This window comes from Mustela nigripes, chromosome 12 (assembly GCF_022355385.1).
Source record: "Mustela nigripes isolate SB6536 chromosome 12, MUSNIG.SB6536, whole genome shotgun sequence".
NCBI classification, from domain to species: domain Eukaryota; kingdom Metazoa; phylum Chordata; class Mammalia; order Carnivora; family Mustelidae; genus Mustela; species Mustela nigripes.
In genome coordinates this window covers 65651849-65677203 of record NC_081568.1, presented here as the reverse complement: position 1 = coordinate 65677203, position 25355 = coordinate 65651849, and the positions used below count along the sequence as shown (strand labels likewise).

The 25355-nt window shown below is 39.4% G+C and overlaps 1 protein-coding gene across 1 annotated transcript in view; it reads right to left on the bottom strand.

The window, feature by feature from the left end:
* Positions 1 to 25355, bottom strand: part of MEGF10 (multiple EGF like domains 10) — a 164936-nt gene that overhangs the window by 82132 nt on the left and 57449 nt on the right. Inside the window, exon 5 of the mRNA XM_059417484.1 lies at positions 2117 to 2209. Within this exon, the coding sequence (XP_059273467.1) occupies positions 2117 to 2209 (93 nt within the window). The remainder of the gene's footprint in view (positions 1 to 2116; positions 2210 to 25355) is intronic.

Sequence of the window (25355 nt, the reverse complement as noted above, 5' to 3'; positions counted from 1 at the left end):
TGTGCTACCTAGTAGATTATTCAAGAATGCTTTTTGTTTCAAGAACTACTTGGCTTAGAGTAATTAAATGACACACCTTCTAATAAGTGGTATTAGAGGAACCACTGCAGACAAAGCCCAGGTAACCGTATCCAGTGCTCCAGCTCAGAAGAGCATTTGCTTAGGTGTTTGAAAAAAGTGTCAGAAATGTTTTTCTCAGAGCATCTTGACAGACCTCAGTTATCAGCCTGTGTTTACTTACACTTTGGGTCATTACAGAGCCCAAAGTTGTAAAGAAGAGATTAGACGCTGCATCAGTATCATATTCTAGGATGGAAAGAACATGTGTCTTCAGAATTCTAGAGGCTTCATTCAAAAATCAGTAAACTCTAAAAGCAAGAAACAAGTTATTTTCCAGAAAGCCCACACTCCAAAAGAAAGCAATAGTTTGTTTTCTAGAAGTCCTGAATCAGTTCTGGACAGCCTGAAATTCATGTAGCATTTTGTTTTCTGCACATCAACACTCAGCAGTCTGATTTCTCAGCTGTAGGCGGCTGCGGGCTCCTTAGGACACGAACTCTGAATGCGGCTACAACCATTCTATCCCACAGCTTACGTGCCCTGGCATTAGGAACAAACCTCACTTCTCAAATGAAGAATACATCCACTCCTTCCATTCCTGTTAGTTTTTAGAATAATGTTATTTTTCTTCAAAATGTGTAGGCACAACTGATTTTTAAGCTGGAAAAGTTAATGAAAGCGACATTGCATTTGAGGTCAGCCGGCCAGAAAAATGGCTGTGAGCCAAATCCCACATCCCAAACATTTTGCCTCCACGGCCTGTGAACAAAATGCCCACTCTCCTCCTGATCTCCAGCAGAAGCAAAACAAAACCCCGCAAGACAGTTATCCATTGGAGTTGGAAGTCTTTCAGGGGCAGAAAGACACACACACACACACACACACACTCCCTGTTTAAGACACAATAAAAAGGCTCTTTCACACAGAACGTTCTGTGCACAGGCAGCACAAGGACTACCCCTGGAGATGCTGTTTTGGGGACAGCCAAGAGATCACAAGCCTAAAACAAGCAGTTTTTAGAAGATACACAGTAATCTACCTGGTTCCAAATATAAGCAAGAAAAAATTCTTAAAGCTGGTTTATCTAGTTGGCTTGAAATCCTTTTGGACTAGTTGTGGAAAATTGTGCAGTAGAAATGGGATGAATTTGTGTTGTCATGAGATCCTGCTGATTTCCTTTCTCTCAATGTCACATTTCATGCATTAAAATTCAGTTGCCCTCGGACTCCCTCTCACATTTTTCAAAGCAAAAAGCAGTACGAAGAAACAGGAAGTATCCACAATTACACACGCAGCAACAAGTTAGGCAGAAAACTAAAGTTTTAACTGTGAAATTCAGAAAAGCAACTGTATTAGATGACATTCCACTGCTTAATCCTCTTAGTAAAGAATATGAGGCTTTAAGTACAAACTGTTTACAGTCCAAAATATTATGCTAGAATTATAATTATATACCATATATATACAAATTACATACCACATTACAATTTGATTTAGTATCAAAATGTTCATGAATTTTCAGTTATTACCAATATTTGTCCTCCATGTTTTCTGAGTATCATTATGTGCATCTCAGAATTCAGAGGGAAATAAATATACTAAACATTGACCCTATCAATTTTACTTCTGACTTAAAGCCAACAGGTGATACATTTTAATCACCAAGGAAGAATGCTAGATAAATCAACATATAAACATAGCAGTTAGGATGGAATAGTTCTGTAACCACAAAACTGCTTTACTGAACTAAAGAACCTCAAGTCTGGACCCTACTCTGGAAGACATATTCATATTTACAGATGTATCAGCATCAGATTATTAAAATCTCCTTCTTTCCAAGTACTTTTCTTTATCCTCAATTAACAACATATACTGTTATAGCAGTATAACACATATACTGATTTAATAGAAACTGTATTCCTGAGCCGGACTGGGAACCCACACCATATTCTGTACAGGGAACAAGAGGGAAACCAGTGGTTCAGGATAATCGGCAGACAAGGGAGCCCATACAGCAACAACACGCCGAGACAGACAAGAGCAGGTGGAAACTTACCACTGGAGCAGTTGGTCCCACCCCAGCCAGGCTCACACTGACAGGTGTTTGGAGCAATGCAGCGACCGTGGACACATTTATCAGCACAGTGGGCTGTCAGAGAGAAAATCAATCAAATAAGGAAAGTTGGCACAAGAAGAAAAAAAAAAAAAAGAAAAACCAACAACACAGCTGTTTCACATCCCAGTCTCAAGTATCACTTAAAAACAACATGCATGCTTGATAATTTCCTTCAATCCATTCCTTGGCCCTCTCCTAGTCTGCTGTGCGACCGAACAATTCCCTTCTTATTTTGAGATCACCAAAAAAATTCCTTCATTTCTACTATCTAATTCTACTTCATGCCAAATTAGGAAAGAAGTTTCAAGGAAAATGGCCTAGTCCACATTTTAAAAGAATTATCAATGATTACCCAGTATACCCTCCTCGTTTCAGGAGAAGCATACGAGGAGGTAGCAACAAACCCCAGAGCAGGATATGAAGACTTGAGAGGCAGAGTAAACAGAGGGGTCTTCCCCTCACATGACACCTTCACTGGAAACAAGAGTCAAATTTCTCTGAGCACATGTCACTCACAACTATGACACAGCAGAACTAAACACCCTTTTTCTATTCACCCTTTTTCTATTCAAAAAATGTCACTGAGGTCTTTAGGGAGTAGTCAATCTCAACTTCTCTTTCATTAGTGAATAGGTCGGGTGTGACCCACCCCAGGGAAGTCAGGTTTATCACTGCAAACGTAAGCGGATGGGTTGTCTGAGGATGTCTAAAGCAAAGGTCCAGAGACCCACAGAAAGCAGCGTCAAATACATACTGTGCTAAATGTAAGTACCCTGATATAAGAGTAATTGGGAGAGGCACAACGCATAGTTAGGAGTTCAGGTATTCCAAAATTTTATGTAAGGATGGGGTAAGGTATCCTATGCTTCACAGATAAGTTTTACTAATGCGTGTCTTATCACAAAAGTTAAACAGATTTACTGTCTACATGTGAAATACCAAAAAACAAAATAAACCTATCTCTGGTTCCATCAGCTCAACATTTCTGTTTACCTAGATCCTTTCAGAAAATCTTCCCTATATATTTCTCTCCTCAAGGAAAAAAAAGAATCACAATATTTTTCGATTTTCCTTTCCACTCAATGTAATGGTAAAAGTCTTCCCCTGATGTTGAATATTCCTTTATGTGATACAGGCAGGGTTGTATGAATATAGTTTATATTGTATATATAATATATATATCATGATATATATTTTATGTACATATTTATATGTGTGTACATATCTGTGTATGTGTTTTATATATTACATATTTTCTGGACCAAAAACAATAACCACTTCTAAGGTCTTTATCAAAAATATTAGACATGAAGAGATAAAAGGGAAGGCATTTTAGATGAAAAGAAAGCACAAAGAAGGGGTAGAAAGAAGTCAAATTGGAATGAGAAGATCTGCTTGGGTGCAATGCTGGGAGAAATAGCTTTGGAAAGATATAGAGCTTGAAAACCAAACTAAGGTGTTAAGACTTTACTCTGAGAATTAACTGGGAATACTCTAATGAAATATACAGAATTATTACAACAAAGGAATAAAGGAATAAAGTGACCATAAACTTAAGGAACTAAAGACTTACTTCCTTCACCAGAATAATTATTTAGCCCCCAGACCATTTGGTGAGGGATGCCAGGCCAGGTGAACTTGGGCCACAGTAGAGGCCACAGTAGAGGTTCTGGACACTAGCATTCCAAGGAGATGCTTAGCAACTCCCCAGTACTTGATTCAGACAATCATACATTGGGTTGTAATTAAAAGCAAGCTTAGCCTGTAACATATGAACACACTGGCTTTGTAAAGCCTGACTCATGCTGTCAGGTTAAGTCAATACGTGCCAGCCTCAGGATCCACTGCCTCCTACCATCTCCACGTGTGTGTTTGACACTGTAGATGTGCCATTCATTTGTAAGGTCATAGCTCCATAATGTTCCTTAAAGTGTAGCTATGCACATACAAGCCAGCAAACTACCATAAATGGAGCATGGAAGGGTCAACTAGATTCCACAAAAAGCTCAGGTGCAGAGGGCATATTCTGGACCACACTATGTTCTATGGTAGCGTGCGCACCCCAGGACACTCCCACCTTACCAAGAACATTGGTGTCCACCGTGATATGTAAATATGAAAGTGCTTTGTCTCACTTGTCTAATGTACTCATGACATCTGTTTGCAACATAATTGCAAACATCAGTCTTCAGACCCAAATTTATGAATTTCTCTTCATTCAAGACACTAAAACTATGTAAAACTCTGTCCACATATCTCGAGAAGTTTTTAAGAGTTGATACTATGAAAGAAGTTTTGTCTGATACTGTGCATTTAAAAGAAAGTGCAGAAATTGCATATGGTAGTTGAAGAAAAATGTGTCCCCCATCTCCTCAAATTTCAAATTTTTGAGATTGCTGGGTCCTCATACAAATGCTCTCATGTTTTATTCCTGAGGGGACAAATTCTGTGTTTTATGAAATGAACACCGAGAAGTCCAGTCAATTAAAATAAATAAAACAAAATCTTGTGATGGTAATTTAAAAATCCAGATTACTTTTATAGAAGTCTCAAACTAACATTTAGCCAAAGTCTGGAGCAAACTGTCAATAGATAGTTAGCACCAAACAAATTCATCTGTAAATTAATGAGAAACTGGAAGGGAGACTCTGCTCTCCTAACGATTTTTTTTCTTAATTAAAGCTAAAGCCAATGGAATCGTCTCTGAGCATTGAAGCCTCAAGTCAAGTAATTAACTAAGTGAAGGGGAATATTATTGGTATAGATTCCAAAGGGAAAGAATACAAATTCTATAGCCATACTGCAGAATCTTCCCACAACATTAGACTCTCACACAAGGGCCATGTGTGCTCCATGTCCTTCCTTATCCCACCAGTTTGGACTCCCACATCTAGCAATAGCCTTCACCAAGTAACAGCTAGACCAGCAGGAGCAAAGGGAGACATCAAAAGAAAAGAGAATAATCCATAAAACTCTATGTCCTCAAATATCTCAATTGGCCAAATTGCAGGAACACTCACTATGGTATATGTATGGACAAACACAGACCTCTCCCAAGGACATCAGTGGACCTCAATGCCTACTCTAGTCTCATCTTTCCTCATTTAGCTTCAGATGCCACCTACTCCAGGGTCCAAGCTCCCATAACTAACAAACTCCATGTGAGAAATCAAAGTAAGATAAAGACATCAATTTTTCCTGTAAAAAAATCCCAAAGTGAACTAGAAAGAAATAAGGAACAGCAGTCCCTCTTAACAAATGTTTAATCACTTATCACTTAGATTTCAAGAATAGGTACAAAAAAAAAAAGAATAGGAACAAAAGATCCATCATAAGTGTGGCTCTTGCATCAATGAAAAACAGTCACTTTATTCCCTATTGAGGTCCTTTCTTCTTATTTTTAAAAGGGCAGTTATAATCAGGAAAATGCTATCAAAAATGACCTATGCAATATGATTTATTTTTCACACCTCCCTTTAAGAAAATCATCACATTTCATATTCTGAGTTTCGGGTTGTCCTCTTTTGGAACCAGATGTAAGCTGAACCTCTGCACCCCCACTAAATGCACTGCTGGAGACACATGACTTGTGAATGGCAGCCAAGGCATCTTCTCGCTCAAGAACTGGCAGGCAGGAAACACTGATGAGAAGAACATGCCCCATCTTTGAAGTGAAAGCTGTGGACAGCCTGTCTGCCTGACGGACAGGTGAGGACTGACATGATGACCCCAGAATCTTCTCTAATTAGGCTCCCATTTCAGCCTTAGTTCCTAAATCCATTTAAATCCCATTACTAGTGCCATGGACCTCATTCCTTTCACTTGTAAATACTTGGCTTTAATACCAAGAGACACTGAACTATACTCAATGGTTTTCTCTTCTGCCACATACATTTCACTTTGGATTTACACCCAGGGTATGGAAAAAAAAGTGGGCAGACTAAAGATTCCTTTATAAACCAATTATATCTCCTAATACAATAAATAGTTACTGTTGTTCTAATGGACATAATGTCATCAGCTCATTTAATCTGAAAAATGTTTCCATGATCCAAGTATCTCTTAAAAATAACTGTCTGGTGGAAACACAAACCTTCTAGCTAACCTTACCTCAGAAATTCCTTTCATTCTGATATTATAAATGAATACAATAAGTCACAAATCTTGTTTTCACTCTTTATTCTGAGTTTCTATAGAGGAACACACATTTTTTAAAAGATTTTATTTATTTATTTGACAGATCACAAGGAGGCAGAAAGGGAGGCAGAGAGAGTGAGAGGAGGAAACAGGCTCCCCGCTAAGCAGAGAGCCCAATGTGGGGTTCGATCCCAGGACCCTGGGATCATGACCCGAGCCGAAGGCAGAGATTTTAACCCACTGAGCCACCCAGGTGCCCTGAGGAACATACATTTTTAGAGGTAAAGGTGCCTTTACTGAACATAATCACCACATTTTTTTCAGACAAAGAAACCGAGGGTAGGAATATGGAATGGTTTTCCCAACATTTATAGCTAGTGTTAGAGGCAAAAGAAGGATTAAACTTTAGTATCTGACTCACAGGAGACCAAAGCTTCTGATGGGTCTTAAGAGAGAGAGGTGGGGGGCAGGGGTGGAAAGAATGGTAGAGGTAATGCTGGACCCCCTACTGGGGCAGCTGAACTAGACGGCTAGGAGTTGTAACTAAGAAGATTACAACAAGGAGAGTAGACTTCTAAGATAAACTTTATCCATAATACTTTTGTTTGAGGCCAACTATATAGTTATTACAAAACTCTAATTGCTGGGGCGCCTAGGTGGCTCAGTGGGTTAAAGCCTCTGCCTTCGGCTCAGGTCATGATCTCAGGGTCCTGGGATCAAGCCCCGCATTGGGCTCTCTGCTCAGCAGGGAGCCTGCTTCTTTCTCTGACTACTTCTCTGCCTACTTGTGGATCCCTCTATCTCTGTCAAATAAATAAACAAAATCTAAAACAAAAACAAAAAAAAACCTCTAATTGCTATTACAGTATTCAGGTGCAGACAGGAATAATCTCATTTTCCTATATCTAAACATCACATTGCAACCTACCCCACTGTGTTTGTTTAGAAAGGGGAAGGGAATTCTCTTTCTTTCAGTTTAGTGTTTACTGATGTTGCCGGCACACTGTAGGCATTACTCTGGATACAGAGACAGCAGACCAGGAACACTCCCTCTGCAGAGGAAGTCAAATACAAGTGCCTCAAACTCAACGGACCCAGAGCAGAATGCAGGGGTGTGAGCACAATACTGTGAGAGCATATTCAATGATTCCATTTACATGAAATATCCAAAAGGTAAATCCATAAGGACAGAGAGTGCATTAGTCGTCGAGGATGGGGAGGGATTAGGTGTGAATGTGGTTAATGGTTACAGGGTTTTTCCGAGGGAATGAAAATATTCTAAAATTGATTGTGTGATGGTTGCACAACTCCGTGAATATACTAAGAACCACCAAATTGTATACTTTAAGTGGACGAAGTATAAGGTATGAGAATTATATCTCAATAAAGCTGTCAAAAAAAATACTACAAAAGAAAAGAAAGAGCAGTTAATTGCAACTGAAGTGAGATCAAGGAGGCTCTCCTTAAAGAACATCTTAAAGGAGGAAGTGGACACATTTGTATTACAGTTGCAGGAAAGAATGGCTAACAACAGCTGTTCATACTCCCTTCTCCTTCCATCCATTTCCAAAGTTGCAAAACCCCACTGCTTGGGATCAGGTCTCTTGCCCCACAGCCACTGGTGGTCCACAAATGACCTGCAGAGATGGCTGATGAGTCATGGAAAGTAAGAGAACATGGGGAGCCCAGAAATCTGCCTTTAATAAATGTAATTAAAAAATACTTTCCTCAAATTCCTTTTCCCTCCATTCCTAATAGGGCTTCCATGGCTCTTAAAGACAAGCGCAATGAGTGCCTATTAGTCGTGTCTTTGGCAAACATCACGAAATTGTATACCTAATGTCTGTTCTTCCTTCCATCCGACTTTTACCAGGGACAATGATGTGACCAGCAATAAACTACATTTCCCAGCCTCTTTCTGGATTGAAGCATCCAGGTTGGGGAAGACAATCTAGGGGACAGACTTAATTAGTAAGTGTCATTCCCCTTCTTTTTCTCCATTCTGATGTCCAGGATGTGGACAAAATGACTAAATCTGCAAATACCATCATGACCTTGAAGGAAGGGCCCAGAGAAACATGGAACCCTTTGCTCTGTATTCCTTGTGTGGGTGAATGCATGCCGCGAGTCAACTACTTTCAGACTTCTCATTACATCAAGACAATAAACCCTTAGTATGTACGTGTCTCTATTTTTCAGGTATCTATTTATTGGAGGCAAACATGATTCCTAACTAAAGCTGCCCTTTTGGGAGATATATCAGGTGAGTCGGTTCTTCAATTAAAAAAGTAAAAATAAAAATAAGAGAGCAGAAAATGATTATCTCGAAAAAAGCTGAAAAAGCATTTGGCAAAAGCCAATATCCAGGGGCACCTGGGTGGCTCAGTGGATTAAGCCACTGCCTTCGGCTCAGGTCATGATCTCAGTGTCCTGGGATCAAGCCCCGCATCAGGCTCTTTGCTCAGTGGGGAGCCTGCTTCTCTCTCTCTCTCTCTGCCTGACTCTCTGCCTACTTGTGATCTCTCTCTGTGTCAAATAAATAAATAAAATCTTTAAAAAAAAAAAAGCCAATATCCATTTCTGATAAAAAATTTTCTGTGACCTGGGAATAAAAAAGGAGCTTTCTCAACCTGATAAAAGACAAATAGGAAAAACCTACTACTAATACAATAAAATAATAGTAAAAGAATGAGTGCCCCCCCCACACACATAAGATTAAGAAGAAGACAAGGAAGTCAGCTCTTACAATATCTATTCAACATTACAGTAGAGGCTTTAGCAAATATAATAACACAACAAAAAAGAAAAAAAGATATCCAGACTTGGACAAAAGAGGTAAAACTACCTTTATTTATAGATTATGTAACTATGTCTATGTATGTAGAATATCTGATGGAATCTACAAAAAAGTTAGTAAAAATAATAAGAGTTTAACAAAGTTACAAATAAAAAAATGTACAAAAATATATTCTATATACTATATATTAATTTTATATACTATATATACACTATATGCTAATTCTATATACTATATATACTATATACTAATTCTATATACTAGCTAGCAATAGACAAGCGGACATTGAAATTTTCAAATCTACCTACAATAGCACTAAAAAAAAGGTGAGTCTCACCAAAATGTGAAAGACATATACACTAAGAATTAACAACACTTCTGAAAGTAAAGAATTTAACAAAATCATCAATCAATTTGACCTATTTGACATTTACAGAATTTACTCCACACAGCAACAGCAGAACATACATATTCTCTCCAGGGGTAGACCTTGTTAATAAGCCAGATGATTCAATATTTTTTAAGATATCAATTCTCTTCCAAATAGATCTATAGATTCAACACAGTTAAAAACCCTAGCAGTTTTTCTTATAAATATTGACAAGTTGATTTAAAATTTATATGTTAATACAAAGTGCCTACAGTGGCCAAAACAACTTTGAAAAAGAAATACAATACTACTTGATCTAAAGATGTTGGTGTAAAGATAGACAAATAGATTAGTGGAATGGAAAAGAGAGTCCAGAAATTAATTTACACATGTATGAACAATTATCTTTTTACAGAGGCACAAAGTCTGTAGAAAGGCCTCAGTGAAAAAGAAACAACACTGGAAAGCCTGAATATCCATAGACAAATAAATAAATGTGGGAAATTGCACAGCATATACAAAAGTTAACTCAAACTGAATCATAGACCTAAAGGTATAAAACCTGTAGAAGAAACAGAGGAGTAAACTTTTGGGACCATGGCTGGGCAAAGGTTTCTTAGATACAACACCAAAAACACAATCTGCAAAAGAACAGATTCATGAATATGTCCAACAAAATTAAAATTTTTGCTCTTCAAAAAACAATATGAGAATGAAAAGATAAGTCATAGAATGAAACTAAGTTTTTAAAAAACTATTGTCGGATAAAGAGCTTGTATCCGGAATACATAAGGAGTACTAAGAAAATAATCAGTGCAATTACAAATAAATAAATAGGCAAAAGATTTGAACACTTAATTCCAGAAGATGTATTAATGGCAAATAAGATCATGAAAAAATGCACATTATCATCACTCACCAGAACAGCGCAAACTAAAATGACAAGATAATACTGCACAGCTAGTCAAACAACTGAAATTAACAGGGCTGTGCTCACAGACGGCACAGAGGTGGGGGAGCTGCAAGTCTCCTACATCGTTAGTGAGAAAGTACAATGGACAACCACTCTGGAAAAGGTGGAAATTTCCTTAAAATGTTTCCATGAATGTTTGGATGGTTTGCAGTGTTTGGCAATTACAAATAAAGCATCTCCGAACACTTGTGTATAAGAACCAAATGATGCACCCACTCTGCTCCCAGACTTGAGAAAAGAGAAATAAAAGGTCTATGTCCATCCATATCAAGAACTTGTGCTCTTTGTAATTGCCCCAAACAGTCCATAAACACACGGAAGGATAAATAAATGGCGGTAGGTCCATATGGTAGAATACTACTCAGCAATAAAAAGGAATGAACTAATGAGACGCACGACCATATGGATCAGCACTGATATGATTACACTGAATGCGAGAGACCAGACATAAAACAGAACATAACATACTGTATGATTCTATTTATATAAATCTCGAGGAAAAAACAGACTAATCAAGAGTGACAGAAAGTAGATCAGTGGGTACCTGAGGAAGTGGGGGACAGGCAAAGTAGATGGAAGGAACTACAAAGGCGCATGAGGAAATGTTTGTGTGTGATACATATGTTCACTATCAGGACTGAGACGGGTGGTTTCACAGTTGTAGACATGAAATGCATGCCAATATCTACCACATGTACACTTCAACTTGTAGTTATTCTCTGACAGTTTTACCTCGGTAAAGCTGTTAAAGACAACAACAAACAGAACTAAAGTGTGAGGAGAACTACCAAAGTAGGAGAGAAAGACCTCTCTACAAGCGGGCAGGTTTAAAAAAAAAACTGAAGGAACACTAAAATAGTGTACACGCTTGGCAATTTCTAGAAAAATCTATGGTCTTTGATGGCTGGGCTCTGCGAATGCTTATGAAGGTGTTGGCTTAGAAGCTCCCAAGGAATAATTATTTGGGGGAATTTCTTATGCTAAAAACTCACAATGTAATATTCTATAAACTTTTCCTCTACCATGTGAATAACTTCTAGAGGAGGAAAAAAACATTTGTGTTGAAATAGACTACTGTAATGGATCCCACACAAGGGACTGAAATGCCATATGTGGAGTACATAATCCTATTCATTTGTTTGAAAATGGAAAGAGTTTTTAGCTCAATTCCACACATACACGGGCATTATCTATTTTGGCCACGACCTCCCATTGTCTCTTTTGACTAAATCAGATTTAAGTCACATAAGTAACAGGATCCTAATGGATCATACTTTCAAGAAGTTAATAAGCATTGGAATAAACTCTGATTTTCCTAAGCATGAATTTACCACAGCTCAGCCTACAACCAGTCTGATGAGACAAACTCCAACTTACTTCAATATGAGAAGGATTTCAAAATCATCAGTGTACAGTTTAGAGAAGAAACCAGAAGGAGAGCACCTTCATTTGTGATCTATCATTTCCCTCCTGGTCCTGTCATGTGGATGTCTGTGGGGAAAGTGAGATGATTCTACAAGAAGTGCCATACCAGGCTCCTCAGTTTTTGGAAAGGCATTCCTCTTGCTTCGACCACTCTCCATGGAGCCACGGAATTTTTGCACAAATACTCTTTCCCACAGCATGTTTTCTGCCACACGGCATTTCTCCTAGTCTGCCGTATTTCATCTCAGTGTCACTTGGTTCCAGACACTTTGCTTCCGGTTAGCCAATACATCTGATTCACACATTCATAATAAAGGCCAGCTCAAGGCAGTTAAGAGGGTAATGGGTGTCAGAGTTATGGTAGCTGCTTTTCCCATTCAGTGTTCTCACACCTCCCTTCTCCTTGGTGGCAGTCCCTGGACACTTCCTTTTAGACTCTGGTGCCCTCATGTTCTTTCTACAGCCTTATCTCCACTAGCCTGGCAATAAATGGAGTCCTCATAGCCAAGGGTTGATGACTAATAATAACAACAAAGGTTATCTCCTTGTCAGGGACATATGTGCATTTCAGGATCGAAGACTTAAGCCAAATATATGAAATAAGTGGTAGAACTTCTTCAAAGAGAGGAGGATGAAGGGTCCAAGAGAAAACTGGCAGCAGGACCTTTGCTACTAGAATGTCCCACGAAAACCAGGGAACTTGAACTCAAATGCCTCCAGAAGTCATGTGGGATCAAGATGAGAATAAGCAGGTCAAATAAGGCCTGAGAATATTGAGAGAGCATTTGCTCATGTAAAAGGAACAGCTCCAGAAGGTCAAAAGGAACAAACTTCCTATTATAAAATAAGTGACAGCACAGTGACTCTACTAATAATATTGTATTGTATGTCTGAAGGTTGCTAAGAGTAAATCTAAGACATTCTCATCACAAGAAAAAAAATATTTGGCCCCTATGTGTGGTGATGGATGTTAACTAGACTTACTGTGGGGAACATTTTGCAACATATATATATTGAAATGTACACCTGAAACTAATGTAATGTTATATGTCAATTATATCTCAACTAAAAATAATAAAAGGAAAATAATAAAAGGGGCAGCTCCTCTTCAATGGCTCTAGTCTCCTGCCACATAATAACATCAAGCCAATGCTACCAATTGCCTGTTTTTTCCATGGAAGAGGAAAGTCTCAAGTTTCATGTTAAATAAAAAAAAATGTAAAACACTCTGTGGACCAAATCAAATATGATTATACATCACGTCATCCAGCCTGCGGGTCTGCCCCCTCTGGCACAAATTACTAGACCTGCTTTATGAAAAGAGCAGTGATGGTCCTAAAGGTGCTCAGAATAAACAGCTTTTAAGTTCTTTAACAGATGGCATTTTTAACATAACTGTCCTTTTTTCTTAGTTTTTGTTTTTGCCCTCTAATCAAATCTATCATTTATATAGCTATTTTGAATGTAATATCAAGATCAACTTCATAGGCATACTCACTGATGACTTCATTTTCAGTGAACAATTGTTGGCCATGAAATGTCTGGATTAATAATCTTCAAAGCCTGGAGGAGAGGCCCCACCAATGCTGGCTCCGATGGTGAAGCCAGGAAATAAGTACATCTTCTATGTCATGGTGAAGGGTAGAAGGTCTGCTATATCCTCTCATGACTCAACCAAGTATTTCCCTTTCTTGAGTTGTTAAAACAGATATTAAGATTGTACTCTCCCTCAAAAGCAATTCAGCATCTCCCCCAGGGACATAAAAATCACCTTTATGCGAGCTGTGGGATTCAGCGCCATACTCCAAAGGACCCAGGCGTCTTGCCCACCCATGCATCAGGGAGTAGACATACAGACCTCAGTCCCAGCTGTGGACCCTGTGGTGGCCCATGAACTGTCTCCAGTCCATCTTGGCCATGGCCCAGAAGCCCCTGAAGAACACTCTCTTCAACAATCACCCATGGATGAGACAGCCTTTGTGGGAGACCAGGTTTCCAGGAGAGAAGCTCCAGCACATCATTGAAGAAAAACAAAACAAAACAAAAAAAAAAAAACCAAAATGCAAGTGTGGACACAATGGAGCGGATAAGAGGAAGAGTTGTATTTTACTCATCACTCCTCCCCCAGGACAGCATAGCTCAGTGTCGCAAGGGCCCTTCTGTGCTTGTGATTTCTCATGCCAGGGAAAAAGAGAGAGTGTGGGAATGAGTGTGCAGCTCCCCCAAATGTGTAGAACTTTGTCAGAGAGGCCCATTTCTCTCTTGTCACATCCAGAGTATAGAGTTATGACCTACATGACTGGGGAGAGGGAAGAGGCTGGGAGAGCAGCAGATAGGAATCTTGGAAGGCATTAAAGCAACGTGGATCCTACCATCTGCATTTCACAGTTCACCAAGAAGCCCACCCATGAGCCACTGGGAATGCCCAGCCTGAGGATTCTCCTAACCGGCCCATGAACACTTTGGACACTCCATGTTCCTCAAACTACTCCCCACACAAACTCTGTGTCCAGCTCTCTGTGTATGCTCTCAACGGTGGTAAGAATGAGCTTTGGCAGCTGGCTAGTGAACATATCCTGAAAGTCAGCCCAAATCTGTGGGCCAAGGAGAGACTCTGCTTTGGGAAAGCAAAAGAGAGCACGTGGCCTGGTGTGTTCCAGAATAGAAGGCATGCAAGTTTAAGAATTCTGCCACAAGAGGGAGCAAGAAGAAAGAAGCAAACACATCAATAGAGAGTCTGAGAAAGCCTCAGAATCCCTAGCAGGGCTGACAGAACACATTGTCTTCTAAAGTCAGTTAGTAAAGACCTGAGAAGGTGTCTGGTACTACAAATGTGAAGGTAACAGTAACAAAGACTTCAAGGAACATTAAATATCAAGGGAACATGATGCCACCAAATGAACACAGGAATCTTCCATAACTAACCTCAAAGACACATGGAGAGCTGTGCAATTTACCAGATAAAGAATTCAAAATATCTGTTAAGGGAAGCTCAACTAGCTACATGAACAAAAGAAGAAGAATTCACTAAGATTAGGAAAACAATATTCAAACAAATGAGAAGTTTAACAAAAAATAATTGAAAAGAACTAAGTTGAAATTCTGACTCTGAAAAACATAATGAATGGAATGAAAAATACAAGAGGGCACAAAGAGATTATTATATCTATAATATATTTTACATAAGCCTCATGGTAATCACAAAGCAAAAACCTACAGAAGATACCCAAAGGGAACGGAATCAAAGGATACCACTATGGAAAAATCATCAGTTTACAAAGGAAGGCAGCAACAGAGGGACAAACAGAGGGACAGGAGGACAAAGCAACTACCAAACAGTCAGAACACAAAAAGGCAGCATTATTAAGTCCTTACCTACTGAAAAGTACTCTAAATATAATGGATAAATTCTCTAATCAAAAGGCACAGAATTACTGATCTTATTTAAAAAAAAAAAAAAAAAAGAAAGAAAAAAGAAAGACCAAACCATATGCTGCCCAGAACAGGCTCACTTCAGCTTTATGCATACATACAGGCTCAAAGTGAAGGGATGAAAAAAAGATATTCCAGCCAAATGGGAACCAAAAGAAAATAGGGGTACCAACCTATACTTGTATCTGAGAAAAGAGACTGAGACTGTAAGCCAAAAGGGGTAACAAGAGGGAAAGAAGATTACTATATAATGTTAAAGAGGTCAGTTAATTGTAAATACATATGCACCCAACATAGGAACACTTAAATATATTAACCATATGCCAACAGATATAAGGGAAGAAATAAACAATAATATAACAATAGTAGAAGGACTTCAAAATCCTACTTTCAACAGTGGATATATCAAAATCCTACTTTCAACTGAAAATCAATAAGGAAACGCTGAATCTGAACTTTACTTTAGACCAAATGGACCTGACGCAGATATATAAGACACATTTGTCCTAAGACAGCAGAGTAGTGTTGTTCCCAACTGCATATGGAACATTCTCTAGGATATCAAATGATAAGGGTTACAAAAACTAGTCTTAGCAAATTTAAGAAGACTGGGATCATATCAAGTATCTTTTCAACTTTAGTGGGTTGAAAGTAGAAATCACTAACAGGAGAAAAAGTAGAAATTTCGCAAATATGTGGAAATATAACAACATACTTCTGAACAACCAATGGGTCAACAAAATTAAAAAAAACCCTACATGTCTCGAAACAAACCAAAGAGGAAACACAACATACAGTACTTATGGGATAGAGCAAAAGGGTGTTCTAAAGGATAAGTTCATAGTAATAAACACAGACGTTAATAGAATATCTCAAAAAACAATCTAACTCTAAAAATCAAAGAACTAAGGAACTAGAAAAAAACAAAAACAAAAAGGAACGAACTAAGCCCAAAGTTAAGGAAGGAAGTGATAAAGAGCAGAAATAAAAGAAATAGAGACTGAAACTCAGTAAAAAAGACTAACGAAGCTAAGGGCTGGTTTTTTTAAAAAAGATTATCAGAATTGACAAATCTTTAGATAGACTACCTGTGGAAAAAATAGAGAGGACTCAAATAAAATTAGAAATGAAAGAGGAGAATGCTTCAATTGGTAACACTGAAATAAAAAAGATTACAACATGCTACTATGAACAACTATAAATCAACCAACTGGAGAACTGAGAAGAAATGGATAAACTCCTAGAAACATAGAACCTACCAAAAGTGAATCATGAAGTGAATCTTTTTTTTTTAAGATTTTATTCATTTATTTGACAGATAGAGATCACAAGTAGTTAGAGAGGCAGGCAGAGAGAGGGGGAAACAGGCTCCCAGCTGAGCAGAGAGCCTGATGTGGGACTCAATCCCTGGTCCCTGGGATCATGACCTGAGCCGAAGGCAGAGGCTTTAACCCACTGAGCCACCCAGGTGCCTCTCATGAAGTGAATCTTAACAAACTGATCAGAGTAAGGAGATACAAAACTTTCCAACAAAGAAAAGCCCAGGACCAAAAGGTTGCCCTGGTGAATTTACCAGACATTTACAAAATTCATGCCAGTTTTCTCAAACTCTTCTCCAAATTTGAAGAAAACACTCCCAAACTCATTTTACAAAAGCAGTGTTATCCTGATATCAAAACCAGTTAAGGACATTGCAAGAAAACTAAATTATCAAATAATACCCTTGGTGAATATAGAAGTAAAAATTCTCAGCAAAATATTAGCAAGGCAAATTTAAGAGCACATGACAAAGATCACATACACTATGCAAAAGGGATTTATCCTTGGGATGCAAAGATGGTTCAACATTAAAAAAAAAAAAAATGTGATAGGGGCACCTGGGTGGCTCAGTGGGTTAAGCTTCTGCCTTCAGCTCAGGTCATGATCTCGGGGTCCTGGGATTGAGCCCTACATCGGGATCTCTGCTAAGTGGGGAGCCTCCTTCCTCCTCTCTCTCTGCCTGCCTCTCTGCCTACTTGTGATCACTCTCTCTCTCTCTGTCAAATAAATAACCTTTAAAAAATGTGATATACCACATTAATCTAATGAAAGGTAAGTTGAATGATCATCTCAATAGGTGAAGAAAGAGCATTTGCCAAAATAAAGCAGGCTTTCAGGATATAAACTCTCAATTGGGTAAATAAGGAATGCAGGTCAACTTAAGAAAGGCCATATATGACAAGCCCATGGCTAACACCATGCTCAATGGTAAAAAGTGAAAGCTTTTCCTCTAAGATCTTGAACGAAACAAGGGCACCCACTCTCACCACTTCTATTCAACTTAGTCCTAGAAGTCCCATCTAGAGCAGTCAGGTAAGGAAGAGGGAAAAAAAGGCATCAATATTGGAAAGGAAGAAGCAAAACTGTCTCTGTTTGTAGATAATATAATCTTATATAAAGAAAAATCCTGAAGGCTTCACCAAAAACAGAACTAATCAACAAATTCAGTAAAGTTACAGGACACAAAAAACTGACCACAGAGGAATCAGTTTCAATTCTGTATGGTAATGACAAAATATCTGAAAAAGAAAGAAAGAAAACAGTTCCATTCACAATAGCATCAAAAATAATAAAGTACTTAAGAATAAATTTAAGCAAGGAGCTGAAACTTTTCTACACTGAAAACTATGCAATTTTGATGAAAATAATTTTAGAAGACACAAATATGTGGAAAGATGTCGTGTTCCTGGATTGGAAGGATTAATATTGTTAAAATGCCCATAGTACCCAAAGCCTATTCAATGTTCTCTCTATAGCTTCCCAATAGCTTTGGAATTCTAATAGCATTTTTCACAGAAATAGGAACAACAATCCCAAAATTCTTCTACAACCACCAACCACCCCTAAAGAGCCAACACAGTCTTAAGAAATAAACACAAATCTGGAGGCATAATTCTTGCTGATTTCAACCTATATTACATAGTTATCATAACCAAAGCGGTATGGTATTGGGACACAGACCATTGCCACAGATTCGAGAGCCCATAAGGCATAGATGGTCAATTAATATTTGATGAGAGAGCCAAGAATACTCAGGGGGGTGGGGGAAGGAGAGTGTCTTAAATAAATGGTGCTAAGAAAACCTGAAAATTACATGCAGAAGATTGACACTGGACCCCTATCTTATGCTACTTACAAAAATTAATTCAAAAATGGATTAAAGACTTAGATATAAAATCTGAAACCATAAAACTCCTAGAAGAAAGCATAGGGAAAGAGTGCTGTGATTTTTTTTTTTTTGACAGGACGCCAAAAGCAAAAGCAATGAAAGCAAAAATAAGTAAGTGGGATTACATCAAAGTAAAATGCTTCTGCACAGCAAAAGAAACGATCAGCCAAATGAAAAGTCAACCTACAATATGAAAGATAGTATTTGCAAATCTTGTGTCTGATAAGGGGTCAATATCCGAAATATATAAAAACTCATACAACTCAATAGCAAAACCCAAACAATCCAAAGGGTACAAATTTGCAGTAACAAGTTCTGGGGCTCTAAGGTACAGCATCACAACTAAGGTTAATAATACTGTATTATATAAAGAAACTTGCTAAGAAAAGTAGGTCTTAAATGTTCTCACCATGTGCTCAAGCTATGATCTCAGGATAGTGAGACCAAGCCCCACATCAGTCTCCATGCTTAGTGCAGAGTCCGCTGGGGATGTTTTCTCTTTTCCCCCATGCACTCTCTCATGTCTTGCAAATAAATAAATCTTTTTTAAAAATCCTCCCATCACAAACAAGAAACAGTAATTCTATAAGATGATGAAGGTGTTAACTAACCCTATTATAATCATCTTGCAGTACATGCAAGTGTGTCAAATTATAATATTGTACACCTTAAACTTGCCTGTCGTATGTCAGTTTCAGGGAGCTAGGAAGAAAACCCAAGAAATTAAAGATCCAACGAGTCCCTGATTAGTTAAATATTTATAATTACCAGTCTAAGGTTATACAAAAGAACACCAAATTCCTTATAGCATTGTTTCCCAAATAAGTAGAGTCTGAGAACTATCAGTTTTATCAGGATCTTGGGGAAGAAAAGTGGGAGTGGGGGTGGAATTTCATGGCCAAATAAACTTGAAACATGTCTTTTTACTCCAAGCATTTCCAGAGCCTTTATAAAACTGCCATAAATCTTTGAGAAAGGGGACCAAATACAAGGCATTTCCCAAACTTACTGGATAATGCAACAGTGAATACTATGGGATGGGAATTTAGTAGCTCACACTAGGGGCATATAACTACAGATAACACCCAGGGTCCAAGTTTCTGGAAACCTACTCTCCTCCTTGGATCAGCAGATCAACTTCACATGAGGCCACATGCAGAGTTCTTTTGTTGTCGCCCAATTATATGTTAAGTACAATAGATCAATCTAGTTGCTTCTGAGCTTAAACATCCGTTTGGTGGCCGTGTTTTTAGACTTGCTCCTACAGACTTTGCCCCTCCAATGTGCCCAAGAGGCCAGGGAAACCCATCTTCAAATCATGCTATCCTTTGTGGTCTACCTAAGAAGGCTGTTTCTCTCTGGGGTGGTTCAGCTATAGCTGATTTCCTTCAACCCTTTCAGAATTATTGATCAAGACAAAAACCACCTCTGGAACTTGGGATATTGCTGCAGCTTACGGGAAGAATAGTGTCCATGCAATCCTGCTTATATTATTACGTGACTCCCCCCCATCCCTTTAGCAACTCTGTGTGTGGCCCACAGGGATGTACCAGGTTTACTACTGGTTTATTTGTGAAAGTGCTGACAGTCACCATGCCAGAAGACAAAAATGCAAGTTCTGTCATTACCTGGCCAGGTCAATGTTTTGTGGTTGGTCATTTAAATCAACAATTGATTTAAATGTGTTTTTTCCATTATTTTAAAATGACTTTGCTATAAAAAGTTCTGAGCCACAGTACAATAAAAAATGCTTCTCTGTTCTGAGATTTTCTATTAACTATTATCTATCCCTGTAAGGAGACCACGTAAATTGTTAGACCTGTGAGAGTTCCACCTGTCCTGCAAAAGCTAAAATTGCAGGAACTAATTTTCTAGAGATAAGGCAATGATTTTTCATTGCTTCCCTTTGGCCCTGCCTCCATGGGACTCTAATGTCAGGCTTTCTCAAGTTTAAAAAAAAAAAAAAATGGACAGCAGACATGATTTCCCTCTGTTTGGCAAAGGTTATCCTGAATTCATGGTTTATTATTACTATTACTATTATTATTAAATCCACAGTTCCTCTTTATAAAATCCTAACTAGTGAGCAAACACTGACCATCAGTAAACCAATAAAGATTTCTCTGCATTGTTTATCAGGTTTGTTATCTTTACTACTAGCTGAGACCAAAAACCAAAAGTGGAAACCTGAAGTTTAGGTTCCAATAGATGTGTGGGAAAATTGGAATTTCTACTGGTGAAGAATGTGGACAAAGGACCTTTCCCAGTATTTAGTGATAGGTTCCTCTGCACCAAGTTGGGCTCCATAGCAACAGAATACAGGGTCCCTATGGAAACATGAAAAAATCCCCTGCCAGTGGCAGAAAGGGCATCATGAGTAGGTATATTTAGAAACACACCATCTGACTACTGTCAGTTCAAGATCCCTTTGGCTAGCCTAACAGGATTGTCTCGCTTTTATGTGGACTCAAAAGGGTCTGCTTAAGGGTCTACCAGCCACAGTTGTTTGGAAATATTTCACAAGATCACAACTTTATTATTAATCGAGGCTGTGAGAGTCAAGCAAATCCATAGCACAAGGCTCAAATAGCCTTCAGCATCAGGGAGCTGTTCCTCTCTCCTTAAGGTCTCACTCTGTCCCTCTAAATTCCCTAGAGAGACACCAAGCTCGTCAATCAACGGCCCTCTGTCAAAAGCAAAAACTTCACAGCCTGAACAAGGCATCTCGCCCTGTACTCTAGTTCTTCTCATCTTGAAAAATCTGAGCCCAAAACTTTGCAGCAGCAAAAGACCGAAATGACAGGGGCGCCTGGGTGGCTCAGTGGGTTAAGCCCCTGGCTTCGGCTCAGGTCGTGATCTCAGGGTCCTGGGATCGAATCCCACATCGGGCTCTCTGCTCAGCAGGGAGCCTGCTTCCTCCTCTCTCTCTCTCTCTCTCTGCCTGCCTCTGCCTACTTGTGATCTCTGTCTGTCAAATAAATAAATACAATCTTAAGAAAAAAAAAAAAAAAGACCAAAATGACATGAAGCCTGAGACTGAGGAGTTTCCTGTGTTCTTCCACAAACTCCAGGTGAAGGAAATAAGGATCCACAGGGCAGCTCTTCCCAAAAGCCTTGCCCATTAGGACAATTTGCCCAAGCCTGCACTCTCCCTCCTCTCAGACCCTCCTACAGCTGACACCGGGCAAAATGTGGCTGTTGGGTCTCTTTTTCAATTCCGTAAATTGCTGACAATATAATCCTGAGTAAGTCTGGCAGATATTCCAGTGCATGAAGAGAGAGCTCGCTCTATTCCTGGGGACAATAGCAGAAACAATGGTATATGACTTCATGGTTCAAGGGGGAAGGTGGGTATAATAGGAAGCTATGGCCAACTGCATGATTCAGGAACCATAAATGATATCCCCATGACTCCAGAAGTCCAAAATGTTACAGAATGCTACTAGGGCCTACTACAGCTATGGCAAGTATAAGGCACTCAGGCCACCCAATGACAATGACAGACATCACTGATGAGTCACTCTGTTCTCTCTTAGCACTTACGTGGCCTCAGAATCCTTCTGTTTTTGTTTTGTTTTGTTTTTAGGGTTTATTTGTTTATTTTAGAGAAAGGTTGGGGGAGGAACAGAGGGAGAGAGAATCTCAAGCGGACTCCTTGCTCAGCGTGGAGCCCACGTGGGGTTTGATCTCACGACCCTGAGATCACAACCTGAGCAAAACCGAAGTGTTGGATATTTCCCCAACTGTGCCACTCAGGTACTCCCCCTCAGAATCCTTCTAGGTACGGTGTTCCAGGTCACTGCTTCTAAGAGATGGTGCTCTCTCCCAAAAGAGAAGGTTTTTGTTGATTCCAGCTTAGCATAACATAATATTCTAGTAGAAAGGAAGAAAGAAAGAAAGAAAGAAAGAAAGAAAGAAAGAAAGAAAGGGAAAATGAAAGGAAAGGAAAGAGGGAAAATGTATGGGTTGTGTTAAGTGCCACCTATGTGGTCTATCTGCTTCCTGGAAGAAAAATAGTCCTGCATGAGTGAGCTACAGATGTCTTTAAGCCGTTAACCCCAAATTTGGTATAAAACCCATTGTTTACTGAAGCAGGGCATTCAAACAAGAATAAAGTACATTTGCAGTAATTATTTTTTTGTATAAACAGCGCCCCAGTACTAATTCCTTATTTCCCTACAACCAGTTCTGTTTTTCATAAAATTGGCCAAGTTAAAAATCAGCTGTGAATATTCATTCACTGCTACGGTAATCAATTGTCACACTGGTCTCTACTAAGAACAGGAAATCATATACTGTTCAGTGTGTGGGAGTGGGAGTTAAGGCTTCTTGTTTACAGTTCCAGAGTTCTCTTAATGATTGCCAAAGACATGCAGGGCACATCCATGGAAGCTGATCTTCCGGCATCAGGGTTGGCCTACAAGGCAATAGAGTGGGTGACTCAGTCCCCAAACCTCTTCCTAGGTCTTCCTCACAAGCCACACTGCTTGCAATTCCCCCATTACAGCTTTAATTTGAACTTACCACTTGACCTTCCCCATCTAACAAAAACAGAGAGGCAGAGTTAAGTCCCCCACAAAGGAGATAGGTCTCAAGGTAGTTCCTTCTTTTACAGGAGCATTCAGCAGGAAGGACACTGGGCATCTGAGGCAAAAGGATGGGAGCCGGCCTAGAGAAGGGAACCCTGGCCATGACCCGTGTCCATTCTCGTGCTGCCCCAAGCAGCTCAGCTCAGTCCCTATCTGTAGTCCCTGTCATCAGTCAAGGTGAAACCTAGGACATGAGAGTGAGAACATATGGCCAGCCTTGTCCTGGAATTAACCAATCCTTCCCACGGAGGGAGAGGCATCAACTTCCCACTCTGCGGCTACTTTTCCTGTGAGATTTTCCTAGTATCATGAACCCAATCTAATCTATATATCTATATCTATATATCTGTATCTCCTATAGATATAGGAGATTCCTACTTGCTAAGAAGTCGGTTTCAAGTATGTGTTTGGAAATCAGTTGTATGTACTCCAAACACATCATCCTGAGATTCCAATGTTGTAAATAATGGTAAGACCCTTAGAGCTGCCTCAAACGCTCATTTATTCCACAACTGCGGCAGCATAAACATCGTGAGTCTGGATCTCAGCTCCTTTCCATGGACACCGCTGCATTTAGGCTTGTGCTGCTCCAAGCTGCCCTTCCTGCCAGAGGACCACAGACTATTCCTCTTTCCTCGGTGCTCATGGAGGGAGCTGCGGGGAGAAGGTAAGAGGCCGCCCTGGCTCCACACCATCCCTGGAGCTGCCAACAGTTAAGGTTTTGGGAAAAGGGGAACCTGGGGAACTCTGGGGTGAGAAGGGAAAGGATGAACAAAGCAGTCTCACTGTAGCCCCTAGACTATCCTCATCCTTGGAACCAAATTATAAATTGCTAATAAATGTACGTTTCTGGAGAGAATACCTTCACTGGTACTTATGGGAATGCATAGGAAGGCAGATACCATTTTCCCCCAACAAGCCAAAAGCAATAGTATTACCTAGTGTTGGTGAGGATGTGGAGAAGAGGTATCTTCATATACTTTTAGTGGACAAGCAAGTTGTTACAACCTGTTTGGACAGCAATCTGAGGGTTTTGAAGCGGCGGGGAGTAGGTGGTTGGGGGAACCAGGTGGTGGGTATTGGAGAGGGCATGGATTGCATGGAGCACTGGGTGTGGTGAGAAAACAATGAATACTGTTACGCTGAAAATAAATTTAAAATCTTTTTTAAAAAATCTTAAAATGTGGTTAAGACGGCTCCTTCAACCTCATATCCATTATTTCCTTCCAATAAAAATATATTTTTAGTGGGCCCTTGACCATTCAGAATTAAAATGCTCTTGCAGGTTAGGGCGTACTGTGACAAAGTGGCAATGGAATGTGCTCACTTTTATTTAAAAGAACCTTCTTTAAAAAAGACAGCTGGAAGCATTGGGCGGCTCCTCACTTAAGCATCTGCCTTCAGCTAAGGTCATGATCCCAGGGTCCTGGGCTCCCTGCTCATCGGGGAGTCTGCTTCTCCCTTTTCCTCTGCCCCCTCTCTCTGGTCATGCTTTCTCTCAAATAAATAAATAAATAAATAAAATCCTTAAAAAAAAAAAAAAAAAAACACTAAAAACCCCAAAAACAGACAGCTGGCATTGCCATTTGCCCCTTCTCCCATCTCTTCCATTCATTGCTTTGGGACCAGGATAGATACGTGGAGATCCACAATGGTATATGAAGATGAAGCCTGTACCCTAGAGACGGTGGAGCTAAGAAGTAAACATTGCTTGGAGACCCTACTGGGTTACCCAACTCTAGGCTCCAATGTGAGAAAGAAACAAACTGCCATCTCATAGCTGAACCTGATCCTTAGTGATACAAGGTGCATGCCCTTTGTCCCAGAATCCCATCTAATTTATCTTATGAATCACTCACATGTACAAAGTGAGATACAAAATGATACTCATGCATCCACTAACTTATTTCAGTTTCTAATAATTGGATGGGTGAACTGGTATGTAGATAGGAAGGAAGGGGGGAAGGATCAAGGAGGGAGGCAAAACAATGAGGGAGAAATAGATGTTCATACATAGTCTTGGTCAACTGACCACTACATTTAGGTCAATTTGTGTTACTCATCTTTTCACTTTAGGAACAAGACCAAAATTCTAAATTAGGGAACTGCATGGAATATATATACATAGGGGTGGGGTGTTTGAGAAGATGGAAAATGCAAAGCATCTGGAGACTGATGATCTATTTATAGAGGAAACTAATACCCTGGAAGAACAGCCACACAACTGCCACTCTTGTAAACTTCAGAC